The sequence below is a fragment of the Mesocricetus auratus genome, unplaced genomic scaffold (assembly GCF_017639785.1).
Source record: "Mesocricetus auratus isolate SY011 unplaced genomic scaffold, BCM_Maur_2.0 Super-Scaffold_6723, whole genome shotgun sequence".
Classification (NCBI taxonomy): Eukaryota; Metazoa; Chordata; class Mammalia; order Rodentia; family Cricetidae; genus Mesocricetus; species Mesocricetus auratus.
The window spans coordinates 13,964,713-13,983,558 of NW_024429183.1; the positions used below are offsets into that span (position 1 = coordinate 13,964,713).

Here is an 18,846-nt window from a genome sequence, read left to right on the forward strand (position 1 = left end):
GGCTTACAAGAGGAAGTGAATCTCACATTGAGCAGGGGTGGGGGTCAAGTTCAAACTGAAGGTGTAAACAAAATGGAGGAAATCAGAGCTATCTTCAAAGTTTGCTCACAAGCACCCCTCGTGGCCCTTAGACCCACCCCATGGGGCCGTTCATCTGTGCCTATGCAGTTGTCTTGGTTTTCCAGGCTGGAGAGTTGAGAACTAGGGTAAAGTTTGGAGTCACCTAATCCTGGTGTGGACCTGTAAACTGGTAAGCTGTGCTCAGACATGGAGAAGTGACTCTATAGCTTGTAGCCTTGTCCCCCACCTTCCTACCCAGATTGTGTTATTCGGAGACTCTTGGACACTGCTAGGTAGAAAAGCATTTTTCCGGAATGTTAAGCTTGGGGATGGGAAGGATTTTTAGAGATATTCAGGACTTGTGGAACACTTCGGATATACCAGATAGGGCTCAGAGCTGTAAAGTTAAGTCATTTGGTTTTTAAAGGGGAAGTTGTGCCTACCTGTGCACACACAGCCACTCACATCTGCTCAGACTAATCTTCAATGTGGACCACTAAATATTCTTTTCCTTACCGGAGGAGAGCCGGGTGACTGAGGGACAGAACCTTTGTATGAAGTACCGGATGTTTGTGTGTGCCGTTTAACATTTGCCCAGTGCCTACATCTCTCACCACCCACCTCCACTTTCCTCCGACCCCACACTTTTCCTAACCCACCATAAGGTAGGGATGAGCCCAGGGTCTTGCACCTACTCACCAAGTGCTGTTCCACTGAGCAACATCCCCAGTCATTTCTCCCTCAAGATGTCTCACTGTTCATCTGACTCATTTACCAAAATGTAGGCACCAAAAAAACTGTGGAATTACCGGGTCTGGGCAGAGTTCTGTTAGTGGTGCCAGGTGGAGATGTCTGTGCAGGGCAAGCTAAACATCTGTAAAGCACCGTCTTCCTGTTTATTTCCTTGGGGACAGGAGACAGGAAAAGAGGAGCCAGACATTTTTGGAAGATGTCCACAGTGGTGGCATGCAGGAAGAAAATGTGTTTAACATTTCCATCATTGTACTTTCCTTCACCATGGGTTTGATAGGGAAAATGAAGAAAGAATTTTTCTGGGGATTCACTGAACTGAAACGTAGGTCAGAATGGCCGTTTGGTGCTTATTTTTTGTAAATATAATCCTTTTGGGTGTGACTTGCAGGGTTGAGGTCATAAATCCCTCTTTCTTTTTTTTTCTTTTTGATTTTTCAAGACAGGGTTTCTCTGCAACTCTGTAGACCAGGCTGGCCTTGAACTCACAGAGATCCGCCTGCCTCTGCCTCCCAAGTGCTGGGATTAAAGGCGTGCACCACCACTGTCTGATTTAAGTCTCTCTACTAATTAAGACACTTGCCTTGTAAGCTATCTCCAGACTGTGACGGTCTAACACTACCCAGGCCCACCGTGCAAGATTTCCCCCTCCCTTCTCTAACAGAGACACTGAGGAAAACAGCAAGCATTCCTCTTACCAACAGCCCCCCCCCCCCCGCACTGCCCAGCACCAGGACAGACTGCATTCCCTGGAATAAGCCCTCCGCTCCTTCAGTGGCTTTGGTCAGGTGCTCTGTTACAGCAATGAGGAAAGAAGAGACCTAGCGGGTGAAGGACTGGACTGAGACTTGGGATGGAAAACCTCCCAGAGAAAATACACCACACGGTGGTGCACACATGATAAAATTTATTCTAAAAAAGAAAATAATAATTTATGCCCTTGACAAAATAAAAGTTCTAATAATATAAATGTTTCTTAGAAAACATATGAAAAGGTAATATTAACAAATACTAATAACTCAATATTCACATGAGGGCAGACGTGGCGATGACTCTCCTAGGAGGGTCTGAGCAGGGCCCCGGCCTGAGCACAGCAATGGCTCCAGAAGGGGCTCCCACTCCTCCTTCTCCCACAATGAGAAAACCCGATGCAAGTGAACCTAAACTTAGGAAGCTGACCAGTTAGGAAGCTGGTGCTTATTTCCACCGCAAAATAATTCTTTACCAAAAAAAAACCTATCAAGGATCCTTTAAATAACAGGTTTCCTAATATGTTTAGAATACAACTAACCAAACCCACATGTCCTAACTTCTTTCCGGCGTAGCTCTATGGCAGAGAGTGAGGTATGCCTGAAGTGAGGCAGGGACAGGGGTGACTTGGGACCTGACTGGAGAGGGTGCTCCTATGACAGCATGCAGAAACCAGAAACAGGGGTGGAAGCCCTCTGCCTTCTGCTTCTCCTGTCCTGAGCGCTCACTTTTCTTGTCCCAGCTTCTTTCTGTCAAACTGTCCGCCCGGTGCTCTCAGGATAAGGAAGTTAGATGTCAGGGATGTGTGTAATGAGCTCATGAGTCACTCCTGCAGAGTCGAGTGAGGGGAGGATCTGGGGTTCCGGGCGTGCGCTGGATGTAACTGGGGAAGGTAGAAATAATCCTCCATTCTTGATGCAGTGCTTTTGAGGTTCCTCTCCCAGAAGAGACATCTGACTCCTTGAAGAGGGCCAGCCCAGTTCACCCCTCTTTGGATGGGACATGTCTTCAGGAGGAGGTATGAGGACCTATTTGTCACACTCCTCCTGGCTGCCTTCAGCACAGTGGTAGTACTGTTCACAGAACTCCTGGATCCGGCTACAAGCCTCCAGCATCATCACCTTGGGGACCGTGATGACAACTCGGAAGAAATTTGGGTACTCGAAGCACTGCAAAAACAAGGACTTGTTATCTCCAGGACAACTAAATCTGATACCGGTTCACCCTAGCATAGCCAGACCTCTAGTCTGCAAGACAGGGTAATGCCATTCCACCAGGGGGTCAGTTTGTTCCACGCCCCATCCCTGGTGTGCTGAGTCAGCAACTGAGTTAATCCATCTTAAAATAGACTGCTGTCCTCCCACTCACCATAGTGTTCCCAACTTTTCTTCCTGTTACTAGAGGGAGGGGGAAGAGTGATGGCGGAGAAACTGATTTTAGGTGGAAGGCATAAAGCACATCAGTTGTAATCTTATCAGTTGAGAATGCTTACCATTAGGCTAGGTTAAACCCCAGCTCAGGAAGATATCTGGGGTCTCCAGGAGCTGTTTGGATGTCTAGAGACACCAGCACTCACCGTCGCTGGGAGGCAGTGGACAGACTGCTCCGCAACTAACCGCTCTGTGAACTCCACATCATTCTCAAATTCTGGGAAATGGTCTATCTCAATTCCAACCTGAACCAATGATAAAAGAGAGGCCAGCATGTCACAGGAGGAACACAGGCCAGTTTCCTATGCCAGAAACAAGAGCAGGGACTCCTTGAAAACGTCTGGGAACCCTCCTACCCATAGCGAAGAGAACCAACACTAGGGAACTCGAGAGCTCCCAGGAGGGAGGAGAGGACATGCTTTTGTTCATACTGTAGTTTATTGGAGGGTTCCTCCATGGCTAATGATAAATGAGGTAAAGTTAGCATTTGGACCAGGTCACTTTTTACTTTGTAGGGTGTACCCCATCAACTGCAGGACATTTAGCACCCCTAGGCTATAAATGGCAATAGTGAGCCTAAAGACAAAACCCCCCTCCCTCCGAAGGAACGACATCACTCTCAGTCATGACACAAAGCAAGCCCCTGTATCTGTGTACAAGATGAGTGAATGTGCTGAGAACGAGGTTATTGACAGAGTCTTGTGAACACAGGTTAAATCAAAGCACTGAAATCATTCCTATCAAGTCACTTCTTCAATGATGGTGACTGGGGCCTAACTCATTGTCTTTGTAGATGGATGCAAGCCCTGTATGACCACCCAGGATGATCCTGCCAAGCCAGTCTCCTGTGTTTTATCACTACACACACACACACACACACACACACACATACACACACACACACACACTTACCATAAGGTACATGGCTCCAGAAGGGTGAACTGGCTGGAGTCCAGGAATGGCAGCCAATGCCCCATAGCAGAGATCTGCATTGGACTACAAGAAGAGACAGAGAAAGAGAAAAGAAAATCAAGGATCAAATTTAGGTAAAAGAAAAACATGATTTTTATTTGTAACATTTTGTATAATAAAGCTACTTTTTAAAAAAGAAGGAAAACATCATTGAAGGTAGAGCCTTCAGAAGGCCGCAAGCCTAGGCTTACCATTATAGCACAAAGAGGTAACAAGAGCAAACCCCATCACCTGAAGTTCTTAGCGAGACCAAGTGGATTGCAGGAAGTGAAAGGGAAGTGCCTATGGAACATGACATTGATGCCGCCTTCTGATTCGGAAGCCCCTCATTGGAACAGTGCTCCAGAAATTAGGGATAATTATTCCTAATTCCACTGATGTGCTCTCTGGAAGGCTCACGCTCCCCTTTACCTTAAGGAAGCTTAACGTCTCGTGGTAGAACTCTTGAGGGGTACGATGAAGGATGCTCTTCAGAGCTCCTTGGACAATGGTGCATGGTCCCAGGATCCGCTGACTCAGCTTCACCAACCCATCCCGAATCTAGAATCCCCCAGGAAACAAATTGTTTAGCCTTCCTAAAGCATTCCTGTGCTGTGGCTCTATTCTGACCTTTCAGTCATGTTTTAGTCTCAGGACATGATGGCACCTAGTGACCCTGTTACACCTGAGTCTGGAGCCCTTATCCATCACAACCTGTGTGTGACTGCAGGAAGATGATGTAATCTCTCTGAACCCTGCTTATCTTGACTGTAAAATGGCCTCATAGGGTGTATGAAATAAAATAAAAGTAGGATTCATAAAACATGAGTAATAGTGCTGTCATTACCGTGATTGTTTGCCCTTTTATAGCCTTAAATTGGAGGTGGATGAAATTTCTTCACAGACCCAGAGACCCAAGCATGTGAACACTGGGGTTTGGATGAGGAATATCTACCACATCTTCATGCATCATGTTTCCAGGCAAACAATACATCATGAGGGGAAGGAAACCCTACCTCCGCAACACTGAGTATTCAAACCAAATATGTATATTAAATTATTCACACCATTTTACCATATTGCTCTCACCTGGTTGCCAAAAATGTCTCTCCGATCATGGATAAGGATCCAGCCCATCCGCCAACCAGGAACCAGCCAGCGCTTGGCCAGCCCACCACAGGACAGTATGGGGACATTGGTACTGAGGGTGGCGAGTGGTTCATATTTGTGATCTGAAAACACCTGAGGAAGAGAGGAACTCTTAAACGCTCTGGATCCTTTGCCTCCCACTCCTCTCCTTAGATGCGGAAGGAAAGAGCAATGGATTGACAGGCCCCTTCCCACCCTCAGGCATCACTGGACCCCACATGGTTCAGGAAAACTTATCCAAAGACATTTAATTTGGTGTGCAGTCTGGATTAAAGGAAACCTAAAATGAGGACAGTGATGCTGGACTAAGAGTATGTACAGCTTCTGAACACTGGCACTGTGGAATTATGACTGGTGGAGTTACAGATTTAACGTGGGTCTACAGTCCAGTGTCCAACACTCCTGGGCCCAACTGTGATGCAGAACTCAGACTTTTGGAGGGGTTGAAAGGCTACACTGCACATATGTCATGTGCACACATATGTCATGTGTGATATTTCCAAGGAAGTCTAGAACAATACTTCCCCAAACAGTAATATTGACAGCCCTTCCTCTCCATTTGTACCTTTCTTTTTCTTATCCCTGATCCTTGGAGTTGGACCCAGCTCAGGCATGCTAGATAAGCATGTACTCAACCAGTGAGCTACATTTTGAGGACCCTCCACAAACTCTTAAAAGTACATCTATTAGTCATAAACAAAAAAAATCTAGAAATGCCTTTATATCCTATCAACTTGGCATCTGAGTTCAAGTAAATTCCAAGAACTTTTGGATTTCCTGGCTCTTTGAATTAAATAAACAAATAAATAAAAAACTAAGGAGACAGCTAGGTGGTGGTGGTGCAAGCCTTTGAGCCCAGCACTCAGGAGGCAGAGGCAGGCGGATCTCTATGAGATAGTTCCAGGCCAGCCTGGTCTACAGAGTGAGTGCCAGGACAGGCTCCAAAGCTACACAGAGAAACCCTGCCTTGAAAAACAAAAAAACAAACAAACAAGCAAACAAAAGACTAGAGACATACTTCTTGAGAAGACTATACATTATGACCAATTGCTCCAACGATTCCACTAGCCAATTCTAGATGCCCCATAAAACAATACGGTACTGACACTCCTATAGTGTCGTAACCCTCGCCATACTTACCATGTCACCATAGATCTCATCAGCTAAGATGGGGACACATTGCCTTTCAGCCACTGAAAATAACAAAAACCAGGCTGGAATCATGTTCAGTTTGAACAACCATGTCGTTTCCTGCATACCTAGTCTTCTGTGATCTGTATTCTGTGCTCATGGGCTAACCCATCCATCCTCTTAGGAACTAAATCCATCTGACCTTCCAGGATGTTAGCCTAGATGTGTCATTTAACCACAAGTCTCAGACTCTGCCTTCCATGACAGCAGTGATGATAGGCCAATATGGATGAAAATACCTCTTAACCAAAATGCATAGAATAGGGGGTATTTTAGATTTGAGTATTTTATTGCTATACTTTGTTGGGGTGTTTTGTTTGTTGTTTGGGGCTTTAAAAGGGGGAGGTTTAGGGTTATCTATACATACTTGCCATTTGAACATTTCTAATCTGAAAATACAAAATGCACCAAAATGGAATTCTTGCCATTTTAAAAATAGGGATGTGCAGCTTGTATTTCTCATATCCCACCTCTTTTGGACTAGCCCTGGGGGTCCATGACTAGAGGCTGGCATTTCTCCACCTCCATCACAGGCGCAGGACTGAGGGACTCTGCCCTCAAGTCCTCCCCTGTGTAGGGGCCTTTGGTACCTACCTGCCAGGATCTTCTGAAGGTGCCTCTTACTGAACACAGAACCACAGGGGTTTGACGGGTTGTTGACAATGAGACAAGCTGTTTTTTCATCAATCAGAGATTCCATTTGCTTTAGGTCAATTTCCCAAGACTTCTCAGGCTGGAAAAGGAGAAAGAGTGAGACTAAGATGTTTCTGAACAATTTGGGGGAAGTACTTAACCTAAGGATTTAGTGTAAAGAATAAAGTAAGAGGCCAGTGAAATGGCTCAGCCGGTAAAGGCTTTTGCCACCAAACCTGATAACCTGAGTTCCATCCCTGTGCACCACATGATGGAAGGAGAGAAAACAACCCTGAAATGTGTCTTTACACCTTCACATGTGTGCCATGGCTTGCACACAGTAAATTCACTGCCCCATGCATGCACACAAACATACATACAAAATAAATAACATGACAGGGTTTCTCTGTATTGTTTCGGAGGCTGTCGGTCCAGCCTGGCCTCGAACTCACAGAGATCCGCCTGCCTCTGCCTCCCGAGTGCTGGGATTAAAGGCGTGCACCACCGCCGCCCGGCTATAAATACAATTTCTTTAAAGAATAAAATCTGCCTTTGGCCCCATTCTCTCTCTGTATGACAGTGATCATTTCTTTAAAGAATAAAATCTGCCTTTGGCCCCATTCTCTCTCTGTATGACAGTGATCATTTCTTTAAAGAATAAAATCTGCCTTTGGCCCCATTCTCTCTCTGTATGACAGTGATCATTTCTTTAAAGAATAAAATCTGCCTTTGGCCCCATTCTCTCTCTGTATGACAGTGATCATTTCTTTAAAGAATAAAATCTGCCTTTGGCCCCATTCTCTCTCTGTATGACAGTGATCATTTCTTTAAAGAATAAAATCTGCCTTTGGCCCCATTCTCTCTCTGTATGACAGTGATCATTTCTTTAAAGAATAAAATCTGCCTTTGGCCCCATTCTCTCTCTGTATGACAGTGATCATTTCTTTAAAGAATAAAATCTGCCTTTGGCCCCATTCTCTCTCTGTATGACAGTGATCATTTCTTTAAAGAATAAAATCTGCCTTTGGCCCCATTCTCTCTCTGTATGACAGTGATCATTTCTTTAAAGAATAAAATCTGCCTTTGGCCCCATTCTCTCTCTGTATGACAGTGATCATTTCTTTAAAGAATAAAATCTGCCTTTGGCCCCATTCTCTCTCTGTATGACAGTGATCATTTCTTTAAAGAATAAAATCTGCCTTTGGCCCCATTCTCTCTCTGTATGACAGTGATCATTTCTTTAAAGAATAAAATCTGCCTTTGGCCCCATTCTCTCTCTGTATGACAGTGATCATTTCTTTAAAGAATAAAATCTGCCTTTGGCCCCATTCTCTCTCTGTATGACAGTGATCATTTCTTTAAAGAATAAAATCTGCCTTTGGCCCCATTCTCTCTCTGTATGACAGTGATCATTTCTTTAAAGAATAAAATCTGCCTTTGGCCCCATTCTCTCTCTGTATGACAGTGATCATTTCTTTAAAGAATAAAATCTGCCTTTGGCCCCATTCTCTCTCTGTATGACAGTGATCATTTCTTTAAAGAATAAAATCTGCCTTTGGCCCCATTCTCTCTCTGTATGACAGTGATCATTTCTTTAAAGAATAAAATCTGCCTTTGGCCCCATTCTCTCTCTGTATGACAGTGATCATTTCTTTAAAGAATAAAATCTGCCTTTGGCCCCATTCTCTCTCTGTATGACAGTGATCATTTCTTTAAAGAATAAAATCTGCCTTTGGCCCCATTCTCTCTCTGTATGACAGTGATCATTTCTTTAAAGAATAAAATCTGCCTTTGGCCCCATTCTCTCTCTGTATGACAGTGATCATTTCTTTAAAGAATAAAATCTGCCTTTGGCCCCATTCTCTCTCTGTATGACAGTGATCATTTCTTTAAAGAATAAAATCTGCCTTTGGCCCCATTCTCTCTCTGTATGACAGTGATCATTTCTTTAAAGAATAAAATCTGCCTTTGGCCCCATTCTCTCTCTGTATGACAGTGATCATTTCTTTAAAGAATAAAATCTGCCTTTGGCCCCATTCTCTCTCTGTATGACAGTGATCATTTCTTTAAAGAATAAAATCTGCCTTTGGCCCCATTCTCTCTCTGTATGACAGTGATCATTTCTTTAAAGAATAAAATCTGCCTTTGGCCCCATTCTCTCTCTGTATGACAGTGATCATTTCTTTAAAGAATAAAATCTGCCTTTGGCCCCATTCTCTCTCTGTATGACAGTGATCATTTCTTTAAAGAATAAAATCTGCCTTTGGCCCCATTCTCTCTCTGTATGACAGTGATCATTTCTTTAAAGAATAAAATCTGCCTTTGGCCCCATTCTCTCTCTGTATGACAGTGATCATTTCTTTAAAGAATAAAATCTGCCTTTGGCCCCATTCTCTCTCTGTATGACAGTGATCATTTCTTTAAAGAATAAAATCTGCCTTTGGCCCCATTCTCTCTCTGTATGACAGTGATCATTTCTTTAAAGAATAAAATCTGCCTTTGGCCCCATTCTCTCTCTGTATGACAGTGATCATTTCTTTAAAGAATAAAATCTGCCTTTGGCCCCATTCTCTCTCTGTATGACAGTGATCATTTCTTTAAAGAATAAAATCTGCCTTTGGCCCCATTCTCTCTCTGTATGACAGTGATCATTTCTTTAAAGAATAAAATCTGCCTTTGGCCCCTAACCTCCCCTGCAGACCATTCTCTCTCTGTATGACAGTGATCATTTCTTTAAAGAATAAAATCTGCCTTTGGCCCCATTCTCTCTCTGTATGACAGTGATCATTTCTTTTTCACAGGGTGGTAACAAAGCACTTGAGTCTAAGATTAAAAGTCAGAGCTTAGGGAGATGGCTCAGGTGTTAAGAGTACTTGATGTTCTTGCAAAGGACCCAGGTTCATTTCCCAGCACCGACATGATGGCTTACAACCATTTGTAACTTCAGTTCCAGAGGCTTTAATACCCTCTTCTGGCAGGCACACGTGTGGTACACAGACAAAATACTCATACATACAAGCTAAAATAGACATTTTTTTAAAAAAGCAAAAGTCAATTACCAATAGATTGTAGAGCTTGACCTCAATTCCCATAGATTCAGCCAAAGTCCTATAGAGGGAAAACCCCGGTCTTGGAACAAGGATGTTTTGTCCTGGATTGGCCAACACAGCTAAACAGAGCTCAATAGCCTGGCTGCAGCCACTTGTCAGAATGACATCCTGTAAAGAAAGGAGAAGGGTCGGTGTCGGTGAGTTGGAAGCAAACATGAAATTATTTCAGTAAGGACCAAGGAAATATGAAGGGTTGTCCTGAGCCCAACCCAAATCTATCTATCTATCTATCTATCTATCTATCTATCTATCTATCTATCTATTATCTATCTTCCTATCATCTATCATATCTATCCACTGTCTATCTATCATCTATGTTTGTGTCTATCTTTCTACTACCCATCTGGCATCTATCTCTAAATGTTGTTGAAAATGATGGCCACTTAAGAAAAATAAACAAATCACTTTAGAAAGAACAAGCTGGTTATGATTAAACCAACTCTCAAGGGAGATCTTCGATTGACCTTGAACTATTTTTCACCAGGTTATTTATTTACTTTTGACCTCAGATTTGAAGTCTGATGTTTCTGTGAACACAAATGAAAGACACCTCTTTGATGAGGACGTAGGCGATAAGAGGGGAGGGCAGCCGCTAAAGCTGGCACTGACACACAGTCAGTATGCCCTGAGACCCCTAGTGTCCTGTCTCAGTGCCCTAAAGTGAGTAAAGGAAGATTTATGCTTACACACATCCTAATGATAAATTTTTAAATTAAATTATTTGGTATTTGTGAATACCTTATCAATTATCTTTTGGAGAAAATCAAATCTAGGATGATTTGGGGGGTCCTTTGGGACTCTGTGACAACACTATGTAAGTGGTAGGAGACACCTCTTACACTGTAGTGACATTAATCACAATTACTGATTAGTGATCTAACTGTATAAGAAGTCCTCCACTTGCTAAAGGATGGTTCTCCTCAGCTCCCCTCAGACCACCACTCCCGTGGGATAGAAGCAAGGAGTCTGCTTGCTCTTGGTGGCCTCTGAGCTAGCACCCTGGCTCACCTTAGCTTCCAGGGGAGCCTCGGCACAGTGGTAATAGGAAGCGACCTCCTCCCGGCTGGATAGGTAACCTGAGACAAGACAGGAGAGGAAGCAGATTTTCATCCCTTGGTTGACAGTCTTGCCCCAAGCTTCCAGCTGCCTTCTGTCCTTGCTTAGGGCCAATTCATTCTGTGTAGCCCAGTCCCCATATGTGAAGGAAATTAACTTTATACATGGCAGTTTTATTAAAAGTGCAAATGTATGACGATGACAGGAATCAGCTCCCCAAACCATAAAGTGCACTGAATAATCTTGACTACTCTGAATAATTTATGCTGCTTTAAATGAGGATTTAAATTATTCCGAAGTGCCTTTATATAGTCTGTTGTTTGAAATGCTATCAACAGCTTCGATGCATAAGATTCACTTTCATGGTTTTATCTTATATAATATAGTATCTTTGTATGTGGGTTCTCTTCTTCCAGAGGATTCTCAACATACCACACAGGCTTGAATTATTGCCAGTTTCAAATCCATTATAATGTTTTACAAAATTGCCTTCCAGGACACAAGTTAGCAAGGACACAACCATATTCACCTTCTTTAATTTAAGATAAGCAAATGATTCTTTCAAGTGACGTTGATTGACATTTCCTACTTTATTAATGAGGAAGAAAGTACTCCTAGAGACCACCAACACCTCCTCTCTTTACTGTGCAACAGCTCAGATGAAGGTTTGACTCCAGTCTCCAAACTCAGTTAGTTCCCTGATACTTTGAATAATGAAATTATTTGTGTGTTTGTGGGGGTGTGCACATATCCACAGCTCGTGTGTGGAGTCAGAAGACAACTCTGTGGAGTCATTTCTCTCCTTCTACTATGTGGGTCCCAGAGATTGAACTCAGATCATCAGGCTTGGCAGCAAACATTTTTACTCACCAAGACATCTCCCTAGCCTCCATTATAGTATTTTTGTGACCTAATTTTGAGTCTTGAATTTGATTGTTGTTCTACGAAGCTTTCTAATATGTAAGTAATCCACCTTGAAGCATGTCCCAGCTGGGCAGTGGTGGCGCACACCTTTAATCCCAGCACTCAGGAGAGAAAGAGGCAAGCAGATCTCTGTGAGTTAAAGGCCAGCCTGGTCTACAGAGAGAGTTCTGTGACTGTCAGAGCTGCACAGAGAAACCGTATCGGTGGTAATAATAATAATAATAAAAGCCATTTCCCTGATTCCTCTTGGAAAAGCTTTTGGATCTGATATTAGTATGAAACTAGGTTGTTGCTTTCTCATTCTGCATTGAGAATGCCTCAATATATACAACACCCAGGGAAAGATACACAACATGAAAATAAAGCCAAGGAATTACTTATTTTACTTATTTATGTTTAGGAGAGACATTTTGACAGGTGGAGTCTTGTTCTCAGGAGTAACTTCTGTCCCCAATGTAACAGCCATTTTTGTTATGTTCCCCTTACACACTTAAAAATGGGTTTCAAAGAGATCAAGGCTTCAAACCATAGTGAAATAAAGGCGCTATTTCCATGGGGCAGAGTATAAATAAATGTATAGCCTCAAGAACTGAGTGCTAGCTAGGCTCGGGGGTCTGTGGTAAAGACGGACAGAACTGTTTGAGGAATAATTGTGTTGGGGCACCTCATGAAATTAGACCCCAATAGCTATGTTTAAGAATCCAGAATTGGGGGGGGGTAGAGAGATGGCTCAGAAGTTAAGAGCACTGACTGATCTTCTAGAGGACCAAGGTTCAGTTCCCAGCACCCACAAACTGTCTATAACTCCAGTTCTGCGGGATCTGACACCTTCACACCAATGCGCAGAAAATGAAGTTAAATAAAATTTTAAAAATAATCTAGAGTGGGACCCTTTCCCTAAATCTAAAGGGCTGTTTCATCTTGGGCTCTTCAGAACCACAGATTAGGAAATCAAGGACAATTACTATAGATGGAGTCCCACTTAAAAGTCATGAAAGAGGGCCAGTGAGATGGCTCAGTAGATAAAGGTGCTTGCTGCCAAGTCTGACGACCCGAGTTCAATCCTCAGGACACATATGATGGAAATAGAAAACTAATTCCCACAGGTGTTCTCTGACTGAGACACACATACCATGGTGCGCTCTCTCTCTCTCTCTCTCTCTCTCTCTCTCTCTCTCTCTCTCTCTCTCTCTCTCTCTCTCTCTCCCATCTCTTTCTCTCTCTCCCCTCTCTCTGTCTCTCTGCATGTGAGACACACACACACACTCACACAGACACACACACACACACACAAGTTTAAAAGCCAGGTGCATGCCTATAATCTGAGCTCTTGAAAGGTTAAGGCAGGAGGACTACTAGTTTGAGGTCAGAATGTGTTACATAGCAATGACCAAAACCACAACAAAACACGAAAAAGCACTATAGATTTTGAAGCCACCAGGGTTGTCTCTGGGCAAGCTTACCAATGGATGGGGCATAGCCATTGTACTTTCCAGAGTCCAGGGCATCTTTCATGGCTTGGGTAACTTCAGGGTCTGTAGGCAGGTTTCCAAACACGGTAGGGTCCCCTGTTCATGGAAGAGAAAGGCAAAGGAGCCACCTAGAGTTTATATCCCCATGTTTGGGTGTCATCTCTCATCTCCTCCAGCCAGCCCAAGAGGGCGGAAGGTGGGGGCCAAAGCCAACCCTCCATCAAGTGGCCCAAACTCACCAATTGACAGCGAAATCACAGTTTTGTTTGGATTGGGCTTCACCTTCATGTTGTCCACGATGGCCCGGATGGGATTAAAAGTTCTATTGGACATGTCAGAGGGCCTCACATCCCACCTGGCCTTCCTGCCCTTCATTTTCCCCTGCACTGAGCTTCTCCCGCCAGTACTGACGTGTACATCCAGAACTGAAGGCAGGCCGCCATTGTCGTTCGCCTGAATCACGTAGGAGTCCATAGCTCGCAAAGCCTACAGGGAAAAGAAACACACCCCTGCGATGACTAAAACAGTGCACCTTGGGATGGGGAGCAGGAGTGAGGGGGAACTCTGCAGATACATCTTTCTATCTCTCTTACATGCTTTCACTTGTGAGGCAGCCTTGCTGCAAACAGAGGGATTTAAGAATGTCCTGAGATAGAAAATAAAGTAGCAACTCGTTTTACAGAATTAGCAGGAAGCATTTAATTGAACACTTATCTATTACAGGTGGGCGTTTTCCTCTTGTCTTTTGTGTGAGTATGTACATGTGTGTGCACATGCTCCTGTGAAGACCAGCACGTGCCACCGAAACACGTGGAGGTCAGAGGAAAGCCTCAGGCGTCGATCCACACCTTACACCTTGTCTGAGACGGGATCCCTGCTTCATCTCACTGTGGGTTCCGGGACTATAGATGGCACCGCCACACTTGACTTTACTGGGTCCTAGAGATCTGAACTCAAGTCTGCATACTCAGGTAACAGGTGTTTTCCTACTGAGCATCTCTCCAGCTATGAATAATTGGGATTTTTCTGTAAGCAACCCTAATCCCCATGCTCTATATCAAACCAAGAAAAGCCGACAAGAAAGTTTTAATCGAAGTATGTGGGTGACCATCTATCCACAGATCCTGAACCCCAAACAAAGGGTCTTCCCAGTGTTTCAGCCTGGGCAGCTTGGCAAGACCCTGTCTCAGAAACCTTATAAAATTAAGGTAATATCTCAGCGGTGGTGTGCTTGCTTAGCAGTGCCAGGGTCTAGGTTCAATCCCTGATACTGTTACAGAAAAAGGTGAGAGAGAGAGAGAGAGAGAGAGAGAGAGAGAGAGAGAGAGAGAGAAAGAGAGAGAGAGAAAGTTAAAGTGAAGTCATGTCAGATAAGCATCACAACCCTGAACAGAAAAAGTCAGAGTATCAGAAATGTCCCAATCACCATCACAGCTCAGAGGGCCTGGGACTTACCTTCCACGTCTGGGCAAAGCGGCCTCCAAGCACCAAACCTATGAACTCAGGAACACGCCTCCACCAAGTCCTATGACCACGAGTTCAGGTACAAACCTGACCCTTGAAATAGTTTCAGCCAATGGGCGTTGGGCCTGAAGCCCTTATACTATTGGCTGAGAGTAAGACCTAAGCCCTCCTCTGGACCTCCCCCAACACACTCTGCTGTTTCTCACCCCAACCCTGGGCCACCATCCAATCTGGGATTTGTCCTCGCCTCAAGTATCTGATATTCTCTGTGTTAATTTTTTCTGGCCAGTAAGGTGCTTAAGAACACGGTGGAGGGCAGCTGGGACAGCAATGAATAACGTTACCACCCTTTTTGTTACGAAAACTATTGTGTTAACAGTACAGAAATACATTAAAAATGAAGGTCCCCCTGGCACCCTCTCCTTGTACATTCTATTCTCACTCCTGGACAGAGGCAATGGGAAGGGGTTGGTTGATATTCATCTACCACATGTGGGGTTTGCTATGGACAACTACAATCTCCATGAAAACTCAACCATACTCCAAGTAAAAAAAAATTAAATAAAAATTCCATCCATTTACCAAAATAGATAGGTATATGGATAGATAACTATAAATACATAGATATATGCATATATAATTTAGTAAAGTTTCAAAGCACAGATAGAATCATGCTCTCCAGAGTGTTTGATAATGTCTATTATTATTACTATTACTACTATTATTTTTTTTCTGTGCTTTAGTCTGTAACACGAAAAATAAAAGACCCAGAGACAAATACTGGGGTTCAACCTGAAGATCAGTCAAGCAAAGCAGCCAAGCGACCAGAGAGCTCTGACCTCTAACAGGGCTGGGGCATTCCTATTCTCAGCGTGGCTGGAGAATGAACACTGTGTGCTAAGACCTGGCTCCTGTCTTATATATCTCTCATGAGTCCTGGGATTAAAGGTGTGAGATATAATTCTCTTTTAGATGGATTCACTCTTGTTTAGATCCGGGTGGCCTTGGACTCACAGAGATCCGTCTACCTCTTAATCCTGAGTCCTAGGATTAAAGGTATGTACCACTCCTAGCTTCTGGTTGGTGGGATTAAAGATGTGTGCCTGGCGTCTATGGCTTGTGACTGACTTTGCTTTCTGAATCCTCAGGCAAGCGTTAATAAATCATAAATCACCACATGTATCCCCTTTACTTAGCATACCACGGAACACAAAGTTTTGGGCTCCAGTTAGAACAAACTGGGCAGTTAAAACAAAGTAATAATCAATCAAGAAACAAGGTAGCCAAAAATCTCCTCAGCTTTATCTTCATTAAGTGTTCTGTGAGTTAGGGGATCTGAGTGGGCAGGAGAGAATTTCCAGATACTGCTTGTTTTGTCCATTAAACAATGACAAATTCCCAGAACAGCTTGTAACATCACAAAGGAAACAACGACGATAGTAGTAGTGGGATCTCTCCCCCAAGCTAAAGCACATAATCTGATTCCAAGGACACACATGTTCCCTGCTTCTCCAACAGGCACAGACAACAGCTATAACCCCACCCACAAGAGGCGCTAGGCAGATATTACGCAGTAGCACTTCTGCGCATGTGCAGGGCTTCAACCATCACACAGTGGAGGTCCACAAACGTCCACTTCCCACAATGAACCTGAAAAGGTGGAGTCTGGTTTAAATGTACAAGGCTCACATCACCCTGGGCACAACAGAGCTCTAGTGTCCAAAGACGCACACCACCGTAACAACCACGCAAGCCAAACGCTCCGGGAGCACGGCAGACCCTTCCTCGGTGTGGCCACCTTGCCTCTCGATAGCCTAGGTCCCTCTCACTGGAACCTTGTGGCCCTTCTGTTGCTCCCTGCCTTTTCTTTGCCTTGAGAATCTCCTAGCCTTAGTCACCTCACCCAAGAACCAAAACATAGGTTCAGTTCTCAAAAAACAACAATATCTTTCCTTTATTCCTGCAAAGTTATTGAGAGAATAGCCTCCCAAGGGCAGCCACACAAAACAGAGTAAAGCAGGGGCCATGGAGACAGCTCTGTAAAGTACCTGTTGTGCAAGCACGAGGACCTGAGTTCAGATCCCTAGCACCCACATGAAAGTGAGACATGGTGAGAGTCCGTATTCCCAAAGCTGTGAGGATAGAGACGGGGGCGGGGGGCGGGGTGTCCTTGGGACTTTATGGCCAGCCAGTCTATCTCAGTTGGTGAGCTTCAAGTTCAGTAAGACACCCTGTTTCAAAAAACAAGGTGGGAGGGACTAGTGATAAAACTCAGTGGTACAGCGCTTACCTTGGTTCAATTCCCTGTACAAGAAAAAAACAATAATGGGAAATGACCTATGAAGATACCTAGTGTCAAACAAAAAGCAAGAAGGTCCGCAGCAGGATTCCAGCAACACCCTATTAAATTACGAAAAATATCACCAATTCCAAGGTTAAGTATGACAAGACTTGGTCACTCCCCAGGCTCGGATCCTGCACACAAGTTCAGTCTACGCCATCTAAGTTGTAGTAACCGGCGCCTCCTGCTGTTGAACAGTCTTTAGTTTTTCCGAACTTCCCATCTCTTAGCCCTTCCCAGGTCTGGTCTAGCCATCCTCTTCCCCATCCGGTGAGACAGACACACACCACCTCAGCTTTCCAGTGGAGAAACAGAAGCGCCAGGCAAAGGCGCTTTTAGTGCTTCCATTCAAAAAGAAGAACCCTCCATTCAATCGCCAGGACTGCTCTGCCTCGAAAGGAGGAAGTGGGGTTGGGACACGGCCCAGCTGATGAAATGCTTGCCACTGATAACTGTAAGGACCTGAGTTTGGGTCCTCGGGACTCACCTAAAAAGCCAGGAGCCTCGACACTGGGGAGATGAAATAAAATCACGTAATTTATTTCTGCTTGATTTTTGTTTGTTTGAGAAGGACTGACCGTCCTGGAACAGGTTATGTTCACCAGGCTGACTTCAAACTCACATAGCTCTTCCTGTCTCTGCCTCCTGAGCGCCGGGATCAAAGGCGTGTGCCACCATTCCCAGCATCTGTCGATCTTTTTTAAGGTGTAAGATTCAGTGCTCTTTATTTAGCACACTCACGGTCTTGTACAACTGTCACAGCATCTAATTCCAGGGCATTTTCACTCCCAAAAGGGAATCCGTGACGTTGAGTGGTCATACTCTCCTCCCTCTTCTTACTGCTGGAAACCACAAGGATTTGCCTACTTCTAACCGATCAAATACACAGTCCTGAAATGTGTGATGGTACCTGTGTGAGACGTTGCATGCGTGATGTTGCTTGCATGGTGGTGTACGTGTGGCAGTGCCTGTGTGACATTGTGTGTGTGGTGGTGCCTGTGTGACACTGTGTGTGTGACAGTGCCTGTGTGACACTGTGTGTGTGACATTGCATGTGTGGTGGTGCCTGTGTGACATTGTGTGTGTGGCAGTGCCTGTGTGACACTGTGTGTGTGACAATGTGTGTGTGGTGGTGACTGTGTGACACTGTGTGTGTGACAGTGCTTGTGTGACATTGTGTGTGTGGCGGTGCCTTGTGACATTGTGTGTGTGACAGTGCCTGTGTGACACTGTGTGTGTGATATTGCATGTGTGGTGGTGCCTGTGTGACATTGTGTGTGTGGCAGTGCCTGTGTGACACTGTGTGTGTGACAATGTGTGTGTGACACTGTGTGTGTGACAATGCTTGTGTGACATTGTGTGTGTGGCAGTGCCTGTGTGACACTGTGTGTGTGACATTGTGTGTGTGGTGGTGCCTGTGTGACATTGCGTGTGTGACACTGTGTGACATTGCATGTGTGGCAGTGCCCGTGTGACATTGTGTGTGTGGTGGTGCACATATGGTACCTTCCAGTTAGCAAGTGTTTCCCAGATTTGTCCATGTCAAACCATTTCTCAGTACTTCA

General features: G+C 44.4%; 1 protein-coding gene across 1 annotated transcript; it reads right to left on the reverse strand.

Moving 5' to 3' along the window:
- Positions 1 to 1,697: 1,697 nt before the first annotated feature.
- Tat (tyrosine aminotransferase) lies at positions 1,698 to 14,997 on the reverse strand. Its single transcript, XM_040737316.1, has 12 exons — positions 14,932 to 14,997; positions 13,716 to 13,962; positions 13,468 to 13,572; positions 11,033 to 11,100; positions 9,974 to 10,132; positions 6,876 to 7,014; positions 6,231 to 6,283; positions 5,031 to 5,183; positions 4,374 to 4,502; positions 3,903 to 3,986; positions 3,137 to 3,235; positions 1,698 to 2,729 (listed from the first exon to the last, which is right to left on the reverse strand). The coding sequence occupies exons 2-12, from the start codon at positions 13,948 to 13,950 to the stop codon at positions 2,589 to 2,591; spliced, it is 1,365 nt and encodes a 454-aa protein (XP_040593250.1). The 5' UTR covers positions 13,951 to 13,962; positions 14,932 to 14,997; the 3' UTR covers positions 1,698 to 2,588.
- Between the last annotated feature and the right edge of the window lie 3,849 nt (positions 14,998 to 18,846).